This window comes from Danio rerio, chromosome 13, assembly GCF_049306965.1.
Source record: "Danio rerio strain Tuebingen ecotype United States chromosome 13, GRCz12tu, whole genome shotgun sequence".
NCBI classification, from domain to species: Eukaryota; Metazoa; Chordata; class Actinopteri; order Cypriniformes; family Danionidae; genus Danio; species Danio rerio.
The window spans coordinates 467,501-480,089 of record NC_133188.1 but is presented as its reverse complement, the minus strand read 5'-3'; the positions used below and the strand labels follow the sequence as shown (position 1 = coordinate 480,089).

The window sequence follows — 12,589 nt, the reverse complement described above, 5'->3', positions numbered from 1 at the left end:
ATTTTTATAATTGATCAACAATATGAGACAGCGCAACTCTGACACTGTTTTAGATGCTGAAAATAATCAGAAATGTTCAAATCCTCATAATATTCTGATTTTTGGACAATCGTGTGACTCTGAAGACTGCAGTAATGATGCTGAACATTCAGCTTTGAACCAGAGGAATAATGAAATGACATTTAGATATGTGTGTGCATTTATTTTTCAAAATTATATTAATATTTTACAAATGTATATTAGTTTAAATATATAAATACAGGCAAAATAAACTTTTTTTATGGAATTTTATTTTTTTATATATATTTATAAATTTATTTGTTATTTTATTTATTTTTTATTTATTCATTAATTAATTGATTTTATACTTTTATTTATTTTGTTTATTTATTAATTTGTTTATTTTCTCATTCTTGCCATTATTATTTTGATTATTCATTCATTCATTCATTCATTTATTTTCTTTTCGGTTTATTCCCTTTATTAATCAGGGGTTGCCACAGCAAAATGAACCACCTATTTTGATTGTTTGTTTGTTTATTATTTATTCATTCATTCCTTTTTTAATTCATTTATTCATCCATTCAATATTATCCATATTTTATTTTTGAAATTTATTTATGTATTTTTTTACTTGTTCATTCATTTAATAATTCATTCATCCATTATTATCCATATTTTATTTTATTAAAATTATTTATTTATTTATTTATTTATTCATTTATTATTATTATTATTATTATTATTATTATTTATGTTTTCATTTATTCATACATAATTTTATTTTATTTAAAATTATTTAATAAATAAATAAATACATTTATTTATACATTATTTTATTCATTCATTCATTCATCCATCCATCCATAATGATCCATATTTTATTTTATTTAAAATGAATTATTTATTCATTCATTCATTCATTCATTTTTTTATTATTTAATAAATAAATAAACACATTTATTTATTCATTAAATTAACTATTTATGCATTCATTCATCCAATACTTTATTTTATATTTTATTAAATAAGCTATTTATTATTAAATTTTTTCATTTGTTTGGCATTAAAAAATATATTATTATCAGCAACAATTTCAAGCTTTTGATTTTTAATATGAAGTGAAATGCTCAAGAGTATGTTTTGTGCATTAAAAGATCTGCATATTTCCTCATATTTCTAAAATCCATCCAATATCATCAATCTCTCTAATATTCAGGGTTCTGTATGGAAACAAGATCACGGATCTGCCCAGAGGAGTGTTTGATGGCCTGCACGCGCTGCAGCTTCTGTGAGTTTCTGGAGTTTAGACTCATTATTCACTGTTTCATTCATTTATTCACAACACACCACCACCCGTTCTTAAAACACATATCTGACATCACTGTATGGATTATTTTTTTGTCTTTGAAAATATATTTATAATAGTAATATGCAGCTTCTGTTTCATCATCATAATCTGGCTCTTTCTCGTGTGTTGCAGTCTTTTGAATGCAAATAAGATCCACTGTCTTCGAGCAAACACCTTCCAGGACCTGCAGAATCTCTCTCTGCTTTCTTTATACGACAACAAGATCCAGACGCTGGCCAAAGGCACCTTTAGCTCGCTGCGGGCCATACAGACACTGTGAGCACACGCTTTATACTACTATTGTAAAGCTCTTGAATTGATCTCTGCTGGTGATTCTACAGTTGCTATGGTAACACAACAACTACAGTAGTAAATCTGTTGTGGTTCTACAGTTGCTATGGAAACACAACAACTATAGTAGTTGATGTGCTGTGGTGATTCTACAGTTGCTATGGAAACCCAACAACTATAGTAATTGATGTGTTGTGGTGATTATACAGTTGCTATGGTAACACAACAACTACAGTAATGAATACGTTGTAATTTTACAGTTGCTAGGGAAACACAACAACTTTAGTAACTGATCTGTCGTGGTGATTCTACAGTTGCTATGGTAACAACAACTATAGTAATTAATCTGTTGTGATTCTACAATTGCTATGGTAACACAACAACTTTAGTAACTGATCTGTCGTGGTGATTCTACAGCATCTATAGTAATATAAACAAATGACCCAGTACTGTAGTTTTCTACAGCTATAGGGTATATTACACTACAGTACAACACAGTTTACTGTAGTGAAAACAAAAGTATACAACAGTGTTTATTACAGTCGATCACTTCACTATAGTCAACACTACAGTATGCTGGAGCATTCATCAAGAAATTGTTATCGATACTTTAATATCTAGAGTGTAATACACTTTACAATAGTATGGTTTAAAAACCCTAGTGTTTTTTCATGTTAGTTAAATCCTGACACCATGTACTACCAATTATAGAGAATTGCATTGAGTATAATGTTATACAATAAACTTGAATACTAGACCAGACTATTAAGAGTTACTATAGTTAATATTAGCACACAAAATCTGATAAGACTACCCAAGAAATGCAGTCTGTAATAATCTCAGGCATGTCATTTGTAATCAGCTCTAGTTGTTGACATCTCAGAAGTAATTCACTTGAGACTGGTGACCGATCTAAACAGTGATTTACGCTTGCACTGCGGCTTCCCACACACACATTCCAATACTCTGAACATATTCAGAAAATATCCCGCAAATAACAGGCTGCAGATTGACAGTGTAAACTGCAGCTCCGCACGAGAGGTCAACACAGGGTTCAACCAGATGTTAAACTGCAGGTCTAAACCAGTTCAGCCAGTCAATACCAGTGCTGGAAATCATGCTTGAGTAAAAGCACCATTACTTGGCAAAACAATGTAGTGCAAGCAGAGTAAAAGTGTCTGTTCTAAACACAGTATGAGCGATAGTCAATACCATCAGCTTTGTGAACACTGACTGTCATGCAGATTTAAAAAAAAAAAAAAAAAAAAAATATATATATATATATATATATATATATATATATATATATATATATATATATATATATATATTTTTTTTTTTTTTTTTTTTTTATATATATATAATATTTTTGATACTATAAAACATATTTGCACTCTTTCAGTGTACAAAAAGCCAAACCAGGCACTGCAAATCAGCCATTGGCTAGAAGCCTATATGAGGAGTATGTGGGTATAAATTATACACACAAAATACATAGGCCAGGGCACATATTTCCCAGTTCTCATATATGTCACCCTGGACACATATTCCCAATGAGCCTGTGTTGGATACAGCTCTATAAATATATCCTAGAAAGAGTAAAGTATGCATTTTTCAACACTGGAACTGCCAGATTTGTAATGTTAAACTCCCTAATAATGTTCTGTTCCTGAGGAAAAAGGGTTCAGTTGCAGTGATTTGAGTGATGTGTAATTTGTTATATTTCTGAAGAGTGTTTTGATCTTCTCGTCTCTCAGTCATCTGGCTCAGAATCCCTTCATCTGTGACTGTAACCTGAAGTGGTTGGCAGATTACCTGCGCTCCAACCCCATCGAGACCAGCGGAGCGCGATGCACCAGCCCTCGACGCCTCGCCAACAAACGCATCGGCCAGATCAAGAGCAAGAAGTTCCGCTGCTCCGGTAAAGCACTCACGCTTTGCCCATATCACATTCATATTCATGTATTCATTAGCATGATATGGTACCAGTGCTTTATTGTTAATCATAGTAATTGTCATTTCTTAGTGTAATATAGTATAATGTAGCAGTAGTAGTAAACATGCTCAGAAATAAAGGTATGTGAGCTGTCACTGGGGTGGTACCTTTTCAAAAGGTACAAATTTGTTCCTAAAAGGGCCATAATATTACCTCAAGGGTACATACTAGCACCTAAAAATAACAAAAGTGTTCCTCTTAAAATTTGTAGGTACTAATATATACTTTTGAGGTACCAATATGGACCCTTCAAGTACAAATTTTGAAAAGGTACCGCCTCAGTGCAGCTCGTGTACCTTTATTTCTGAGAGTGTAGGATCTATTGGAACTCATTTATCTGCATAGTATAGTATAGTATAGTATAGTATAGTATAGTATAGTATAGTATAGTATAGTACATTACAACACAGTACATTATAGTAGTGTCATATAGTATCAATTGTATTAATGTATTTGTATAGTATAGTTTAGTATAGTATAGTATAGTATAGTACATTACAGCACAGTACATTATAGTATAGTGTCATATAGTATCAATTGTATTAATGTATTTGTTTAGTATAGTATAGTATAGTATAGTATAGTGTATTATCATATACTATAGTATAGTATCGTATAGCATAGTGTAGCATAGTGTAGCGTAGTGTAGTGTAGTAAAGTATGGTGTCATATACTATAATAAAGGTATTTATTAATTTGTATAGTATAGTATAGTAAAGTAGCATGTAGCTCTGTTAGTAAAGTATCTATTTTAATTTATTTATTTCTGCATTGTTGTATAGTATACGGTTTCTCTGCTAGTATATTAGCATATTTCTGTTCAGTACTGTACAGTATAGTGTAGTGTGGATTTTTTTAGTATATTAGCATATTACTGTTTATCTGTACAGATCAGTAAAATATAGTATGGTATAATATAGTATCATATCATATAATATACTGTTATATAATAAAGTATAATGCAGCTCTGTTACTATATTATCATTTATCTGTACAGTACAATATAAATAGTATAAAATAGTAAAGTAACATGTAGCTTTGTTAGCATAAAACCATTTAAATACATTTATTTGTACAGTACAGTACAGTATAGTATAGTATAGTATAGTATAATGTAGCTCTGTTCGTATAGTGTCTATTATAATTAATTTACTAGTATAGTATAGTATAGTATAGTATAGTATAGTATAGTATAGTATAGTATAGTATCTGTGTTGCTCTGTTAATGTATTGCCATTTATCTGTACACTATATTATAGTATTGTGTTTTTATGCTGAGATGAAAAGCTATAAACTTTAAACTTGTGCTGGGCAAAGAATAATCACAATTTTATATATCTCATGTCATCTTATGTCTTATTCAGTGTCAAATGATCAGTCAGAGGTTATTCTAATATGCAGATTTGATGGTGATGATGAATATTTGTGATTATTATTGTTATTGTATCATCACTGACTGTGTGTGTTCCTCTATCTCCAACAGCTAAAGAGCAGTACGTCATTCCAGGTGAGTTCAGTTCTTCCTCAGACTCCAGTATTCCAGTTGAATGAAGTAGAAAAGACAGAAGACTAATTTTAGCAGCGATGACGAATCTGTGTGTCTCCTGCAGTGTGTGTTGTGCTGAATTATTGAACGCTCATTAGATAACACTCTGCTGCTTTGACTCATGTAGAACCTCTTTTAGACACACAATATATATGATTCTTTTATTAAAATATAATTTAATTCAGTGTGCCCGTGTTGGTGTGGGTTTCCTCCGGGTGCTCCAGTTACCCCCACAGTCCAAACACAAACTGATCAACTACACTGGCCACAGTGTGAGAGTGTATGTGTATGAATGAGTGTGTATGGGTGTGTCCCAGTACTGGGTTGCAGCTGGAAGGGCATGCACTGTGTAAAACATATGCTGGAATAGTTGGCGGTTCATTCCGCTGTGGCCCTGATAAATAAAGGGACTAAGTCAAAGGGAAATGAATGATTGAATATAATACAGTAGACTATATACGGTAGGCTAAACTCCGTTTTTTCTCTTTCTCTCAGTGTTTCCTTTATATAAATTACAGAGATCAATGGTTTTAGAGATCAATACATTTTTAACGAATTAAGATGTGTAAATGTTGTGTATGTTTTTGAAAGAAATTTCTAAATGTTTGCCAGCTGATTTAGCAAAAACTAATTTTTGTTGCAAAAATCTTATTTTATATATATATATCGAAATCCTGGAGGGACTGAATAGCTCATCTATCACTATGATTTCTGTAGGGCTGTCATGTTTATGAGGACTACAATTCCCTTGATTCCACACTTAGTCACAGAGCCATCAAATTGCAACCTTGTTTGTTGTGAATACACGCCCTCTAGTGGACAAAACAAATTGATGTGCCTTTAAAGTCCACATGAACCGGAAGCTGCATCTATTTTCCGTATTGTGACGCAGTTGCTAGAGAAACGAAATATTAAATGAGAAAACAGTGGGCGTGGCTTGTTTTTCTACTGCGAGCTGATTGGATGTATTAAAGTAGGCTTGCCATTTAGGAAGATGTGGAAAAGGGTTTGTGGAGAGTTATTACAATCTAACAGACTCCTCCTGCTCACCATTTCTGTTTGACGTATAAACTGACAGCTTGAGAGGCGTGGTTAAGTATGTTAGCCACGCCCAATACCTCAGACAGACCTAATCTGAGAGTTTACCTGAAAACAAAAAAGAAGTGTTTTACAGATTTCAGTTAAAAATTACAAGAGCAAACTATTATTTTATTCTTAATGACAAGCACAGATGAATTGTTCAGCACAAAGCTAGCAATGTGAGCTAACAACATCAACATGGATAGTTTTGATTTCTTGTGTAGTTTAAGACGGTCTCCTGCTGCTGTTTCTCGCCTCATGTGTTGTTTCTCTGCAGGAACTGAAGACTCCAGGCTGAATAACGACTGCAATAATGATCCCGTGTGTCCTGCTAAATGCCGCTGTGAGTCTAATGTCGTGGACTGCTCCAATCTGAGACTCGACCGCATCCCTGAACACATCCCAGCATCCACCACTGAGCTGTAAGAATAAATTCAGTTCAATTCAGCTGTATTTGTATAGCGCTTTTACAATGTAGATTGTGTCAAAGCAGCTTCACATAAATGGTCAGAGTAACTGGATCAGGGTAGTTCAGTTTTTACTGTTTAACTTCAGTTCAGTTAAACACAGAATAAACATACACCGCAGACAGTGTTTCTCCTGTGTTTATATTCCATCACTGAGGCTGTGTTTACTCTGCAGAGCTTCAGCCTGTGTTTACATTCACTCCAGACAGGAGTCCAGTCTGAGATCAGCATTCACATCAATCCCAAACTAGCATGATTCTGCTGAAATGATGAGCAGATGTCAGATACTTATCAGATCTGAAACCACATTTCACTGCGAACAGATATGAACTGTTATGAAAAGTCATTCGAGAAATCCATTGATTTGAAGATTTTCTAGAGCACTGTCTGCTGTTAAAAATGATCCTAGAGAGCCGTCTGTGATTAAAAACTAGCCTAGAGCGGCGTCTGCTGTTATAAACTAGCCTAGAGTGCCATCTGCTGTTATAAACTATCCTAGAGCGCCATCTGCTGTTATACACTAGCCTAGAGCGCCATCTGCTGTTATAAACTAGCCTAGAGCGCCATCTGCTGTTATAAACTGGCCTAGAGCGGCGTCTGCTGTTATAAACTAGCCTAGAGTGCCATCTGCTGTTATAAACTATCCTAGAGTGCCATCTGCTGTTATAAACTAGCCTAAAGCGGCGTTTGCTGTTATAAACTATCCTAGAGTGCCATCTGCTGTTATAAACTAGCCTAAAGCGGCATTTGCTGTTATAAACTATCCTAGAGTGCCACCTATTATTACAAACTAGCCTAGAGTGGCGTCTGCTGTTATAAACTAGCCTAGAGCGCCGTCTATTATTACTAACTAGCCTAGAGCGTCATCTGGTGTTATAAACTATCCTAGAGCGCCGTCTATTATTACTAACTAGCCTAGAGCGGCGTGTGCTGTTATTAACTATCTTAGAGCGGCGTCTGCTGTCATAAACTAGCCTAGAGCGCCGTCTGCTGTTATAAACTACCCTAGAGCGCCAACTGCTGTTATAAACTAGCCTAGAGCGCCATCTGCTGTTATAAACTAAACTCAAAATCAATTAAAGTGATAGTGGCGCATTTAAAAAAAAATTAGAATCAATGCAGAATCAAATTCTCTCACAATTTTCATCAGCTCTATGTCTTTCATTGATTTCCTTGGTGTTTATTTGTTTTCCAATAGCATCAGTATCATTTTTCAAGCTATATTTAAAAGCAGCCCTGATCTCATTCCTCTATCTCTTGATTTTTCTCAAGGCGTCTCAACAATAACGAGATCACCACAATAGAGGCCATGGGTGCTTTCAAGACTCTTACTCACCTCAAGAAAATGTAAGTGTCACTCTTCCCTCTGTCCTAATTCATGTTTGTGAGTATTTACTGATGCATTACTCGATGTGCAGAAACCTGAGCAACAATAAGATCTCAGAGATCGAAGATGGAGCGTTTGAAGGAGCGTCTTCAGTCAACGAACTGCATCTGACGGCAAACCAGCTGGACTCGGTGCACAGCAGGATGTTCAGGGGGCTGGAAGGCCTGCGCATGCTGTGAGAAACCAACATAGACACCACAAACCAAGCACTATTGGTCTTATTCACTAATAATTGTGTATATTTTTCATATTTATACGTACATTTGAACTTCTCATGCAAACCATCTGACGTTAAACACTAGCCTAGAGTGCCATCTGCTGTTATAAACTAGCCTAGAGCGCCATCTGCTGTTATAAACTAGCCTAGAGCGCCATCTGCTGTTATAAACTAGCCTAGAGCGCCATCTGCTGTTATAAACTAGCCTAGAGCGCCATCTACTGTTATAAACTAGCCTAGAGCGCCGTCTGCTGTTATAAACTAGCCTAGAGCGCCATCTGCTGTTATAAACTAGCCTAGAGCGCCATCTACTGTTATAAACTAGCCTAGAGCGCCGTCTGCTGTTATAAACTAGCCTAGAGCACCATCTGCTGTTATAAACTAGCCTAGAGCGCCATCTGCTGTTATAAACTAGCCTAGAGCGCCATCTGCTGTTATAAACTAGCCTAGAGCGCCATCTACTGTTATAAACTAGCCTAGAGCGCCGTCTGCTGTTATAAACTAGCCTAGAGCGCCGTCTGCTGTTATAATCTAGCCTAGAGCGCCATCTGCTGTTATAAACTAGCCTAGAGCCCCATCTGCTGTTATAAACTAGCCTAGAGCGCCGTCTGCTGTTATACACTAGCCTAGAGCGCCGTCTGCTGTTATACACTAGCCTAGAGCACCGTCTGCTGTTAAAAACTAGCCTAGAGCGCCGTCTGCTGTTATAAACTAGCCTAGAGCGCCATCTGCTGTTATAAACTAGCCTAGAGCGCCATCTGCTGTTATAAACTAGCCTAGAGCGCCATCTGCTGTTATAAACTAGCCTAGAGCCCCATCTGCTGTTATAAACTAGCCTAGAGCGCCGTCTGCTGTTATACACTAGCCTAGAGCGCCGTCTGCTGTTATACACTAGCCTAGAGCGCCGTCTGCTGTTAAAAACTAGCCTAGAGCGCCGTCTGCTGTTATAAACTAGCCTAGAGCGCCATCTGCTGTTATAAACTAGCCTAGAGCGCCATCTGCTGTTGTAAACTAGCCTAGAGCGCCGTCTGCTGTTGTAAACTATCCTAGAGCGCCATCTGCTGTTGTAAACTAGCCTAGAGCGCCATCTGCTGTTGTAAACTAGCCTAGAGCGCCATCTGCTGTTGTAAACTAGCCTAGAGCGCCATCTGCTGTTATAAACTAGCCTAGAGCGCCATCTGCTGTTATAAACTAGCCTAGAGCGGCATCTGCTGTTGTAAACTAGCCTAGAGCGCCGTCTGCTGTTGTAAACTAGCCTAGAGCGCCATCTGCTGTTATAAACTAGCCTAGAGCGCCATCTGCTGTTGTAAACTAGCCTAGAGCGCCGTCTGCTGTTATATTTACATGCACATTTCTTCTCACTAAAACTTTCTGCCTAATTATCAGCACAAACGTACGCACTTGAGTTTGTTCTTAAACTGGTTTAGTGAATGAGACCCGCTGTTTTCTCTGTCTGAGTTGATCCACACGCTCTGCTTGTTTTCCAGAATGCTGCGCAACAATCGCATCAGCTGCATCCACAACAACAGCTTCACAGGGTTGCACAATGTGCGTCTGCTGTCCCTGTACGACAACACGCTGACCACCATCGCACCCGGAGCCTTCGACACGCTGCAGAGCCTCTCCACACTGTACGAGTCCATCTTTATCTGAACACACACAGTTCTGCTTGAGCATGCAGATGTCAGCTGACTTCATTATCTGGAGCTCAGTGTGTAACATACAGATGTGCCACTGCATCCTGACCGCTGATTTCATTACGCAATTCCTTCATTCTTTTCTGATCATTTCAACAAAGGCCAGGATTGAAGTAAAAATGTTATATAGCAAGAACATGCATATGTTTTAGTCACTATATATACCAATAATTGCATTGATTTAGTTTATTATTAGGCCATCACAGTATAGTTATGGATGAGATTTAACACAAAGTTTATTTAATATACCATTCAGAACTGTAATGATAACTATATTAGCATCTAAATCTTCTAAACAATGACTGTAACAATAACTGTAGAGTGTCTACACCAGTGCATAATAACTATAATGGTAAGTATATTAGTGTTCATGCCAGCAGACAATGGCTGTAATGATAGCATAATAATTATCCACACCAGCAGACGAACATTAACGAGAACAAAAGTGTTGAATTGCTGAACCTAATGAATGAATTAAAGGGCACCTATTATGCAGAATGACTTTTATGCAGGGTTTAACCGCAGTTGTGTGTCAGCAGTGTGTGAATATTTCCAGCCTCTAATGCTAAACATTAATTATTTGTGTTCGTTATGATCAGACTTGATAAAAAGCACTTTGATTGACATTCTCACTTTGTACGTGTCATCAGAAGGTGGAAAGCCCCGCCCACTAGTGCCCATCATCTTCTCTCATTAGCATAAACAGCAGCCCTGAGTGAGAAGCAGCCGTCTGTCCATCAGCCATTAGAGTGTTTGAGCTGCCTCGATGGTGAAACACAGCTTTCTGTAGCTCCGCCCTCTTCTGAAAAGAGCACAATCTCATTTGAATTTAAAGCGACAGTCACCAAACAACACAATTAGGATCAAAGCGGAATGTTGTAGATGTTGATTCAGGAGCATGTTGAAATCAGACTTTTATGTTGCACTGGTATATGTTTTGGTAATAGCCAACAAATAAACTGTATGGGTGAAATTTATAAAACATTTTTATGCATTGCTGAGCATTTAATGTGGACTTACTTTAGTTATTAGCCTGAAAGGGTCAGTGTCAGAGAGTTAGAAAACATGATCTGTGTGCTGTAGACAGATTACACTCTAGACAGATCAGAAACTTACTTTATACCTTGTAAAAAGTGGCAGAAAAGATCTCCTTTATTTAAGCGTGTAGTTCAGGAGTGAGTCTTCATTCCTCATTCTCGTGTTGTCTTCCAGGAACCTGCTGGCTAACCCGTTCAACTGTAACTGTCGGCTGGCGTGGCTGAGCAGCTGGTTGAGGAACCGTAAGATCGTGACGGGGAACCCGCGGTGCCATCGGCCCGCATTCCTCAAAGAGATCCCACTACAGGACGTCGCCGCTCCGGACTTCCGCTGTGAAGACGGTAGATGCTCTCCTCGTCACCGTACATGTTACATTCATTCATTTAGCAGACGCCTTTACCCAAAGCCAAGTGCAAATAAGGATAAAAGAAGCACTTCAACTCATCTGATTTGCTGTAGCATAATATACTGTTTTTTACCTCCCACAAATCAACTGGAAAGGAGAGAGAGAGTGTCCTACAGGTGGTTTGTCAAGCCCACTCACCTGTAAGGAGCACATTTCTGTTTTTCAGAAATATGGGAGGCTTATAGGAAAGTGTTTCGAGCATATGGGGAGGAAGTGAGTGTGTCCTACGGGTGGTTTGTCAAACCCACTCACCTGCATTTAATACATATACATACTCTAAGCAGGGCTGAGCAAAGTCAGTGTCTGGATTGGAGACCACATGGGAAAGCTAGGTTGCTGCTGGCAGTGGTGTTAGTGAGGCCAGCAGGGGGCGCTCAACCTGTGGTCTGTGTGAGTCCTAATGCCCCAGTATAGTGAAGGGCACACTATACTGTCAGTGAGCGCCGTCTTTCAGATGAGACGTTAAGCTTAGGTCCTGACTCTCTGTGCTCATTAATAACCCCATGGCACTTTTGTAACCCTGGTGTCCTGGCCAAACTCTCTCCATCGGCCCTTACCCATCATCCCCATCCACCGAATTGACTCTATCACAGTATCTGGTGTGTGGTGAAGCGCTGGCGCTGTTGTCCTGTTGCTGCCGCTGCATCATCCAAGTGGAGCTGCACACTGGTTGTGATGTGGAGAGACCCCCCTCATGACTGTGAAGTGCTTTGGGTGTACGGCCATGCACAATGAATGTGCTATAGACATACACACATTACATTACACTCAGGAAGTGATTAAGTATTGATGGAACAAGAGTTTACGGATGTTTTGTGAAGTTTGGCAGGTCATTCCAGCTTCCATACTGATGTTGATGTTGGTGTGGTGGTGTTTTCTGTCTCAGATCATGAGGACGTGAGCTGTGCGCCGCCGGTCCACTGTCCTGCTGACTGCACCTGTCTGGAGTCTGTGGTTCGCTGCAGCAACAAACACCTGCAAGCTTTACCCAAAGGCATCCCACGCAACATCACCGAACTGTGAGTGACAGCGAGTATTCTCAAAGGCCGTGTCTGAAATCACACACCTCCATGCTATATACTACACTATATAGTACGCAAAAGACAGTATGCC

At 37.9% G+C, this 12,589-nt stretch overlaps 1 protein-coding gene across 2 annotated transcripts in view; it reads left to right on the top strand.

Moving 5' to 3' along the window:
* slit1a (slit homolog 1a (Drosophila)) overlaps positions 1-12,589 on the top strand; it is an 86,763-nt gene that overhangs the window by 51,064 nt on the left and 23,110 nt on the right. For both annotated transcript variants that reach the window (XM_073919588.1, NM_001034968.1), the window contains 10 exon segments: positions 1,220-1,291; positions 1,484-1,627; positions 3,400-3,563; positions 5,122-5,145; positions 6,542-6,686; positions 8,004-8,078; positions 8,150-8,293; positions 9,823-9,966; positions 11,245-11,411; positions 12,363-12,495. In XM_073919588.1, the coding sequence (XP_073775689.1) occupies positions 1,220-1,291; positions 1,484-1,627; positions 3,400-3,563; positions 5,122-5,145; positions 6,542-6,686; positions 8,004-8,078; positions 8,150-8,293; positions 9,823-9,966; positions 11,245-11,411; positions 12,363-12,495 (1,212 nt within the window).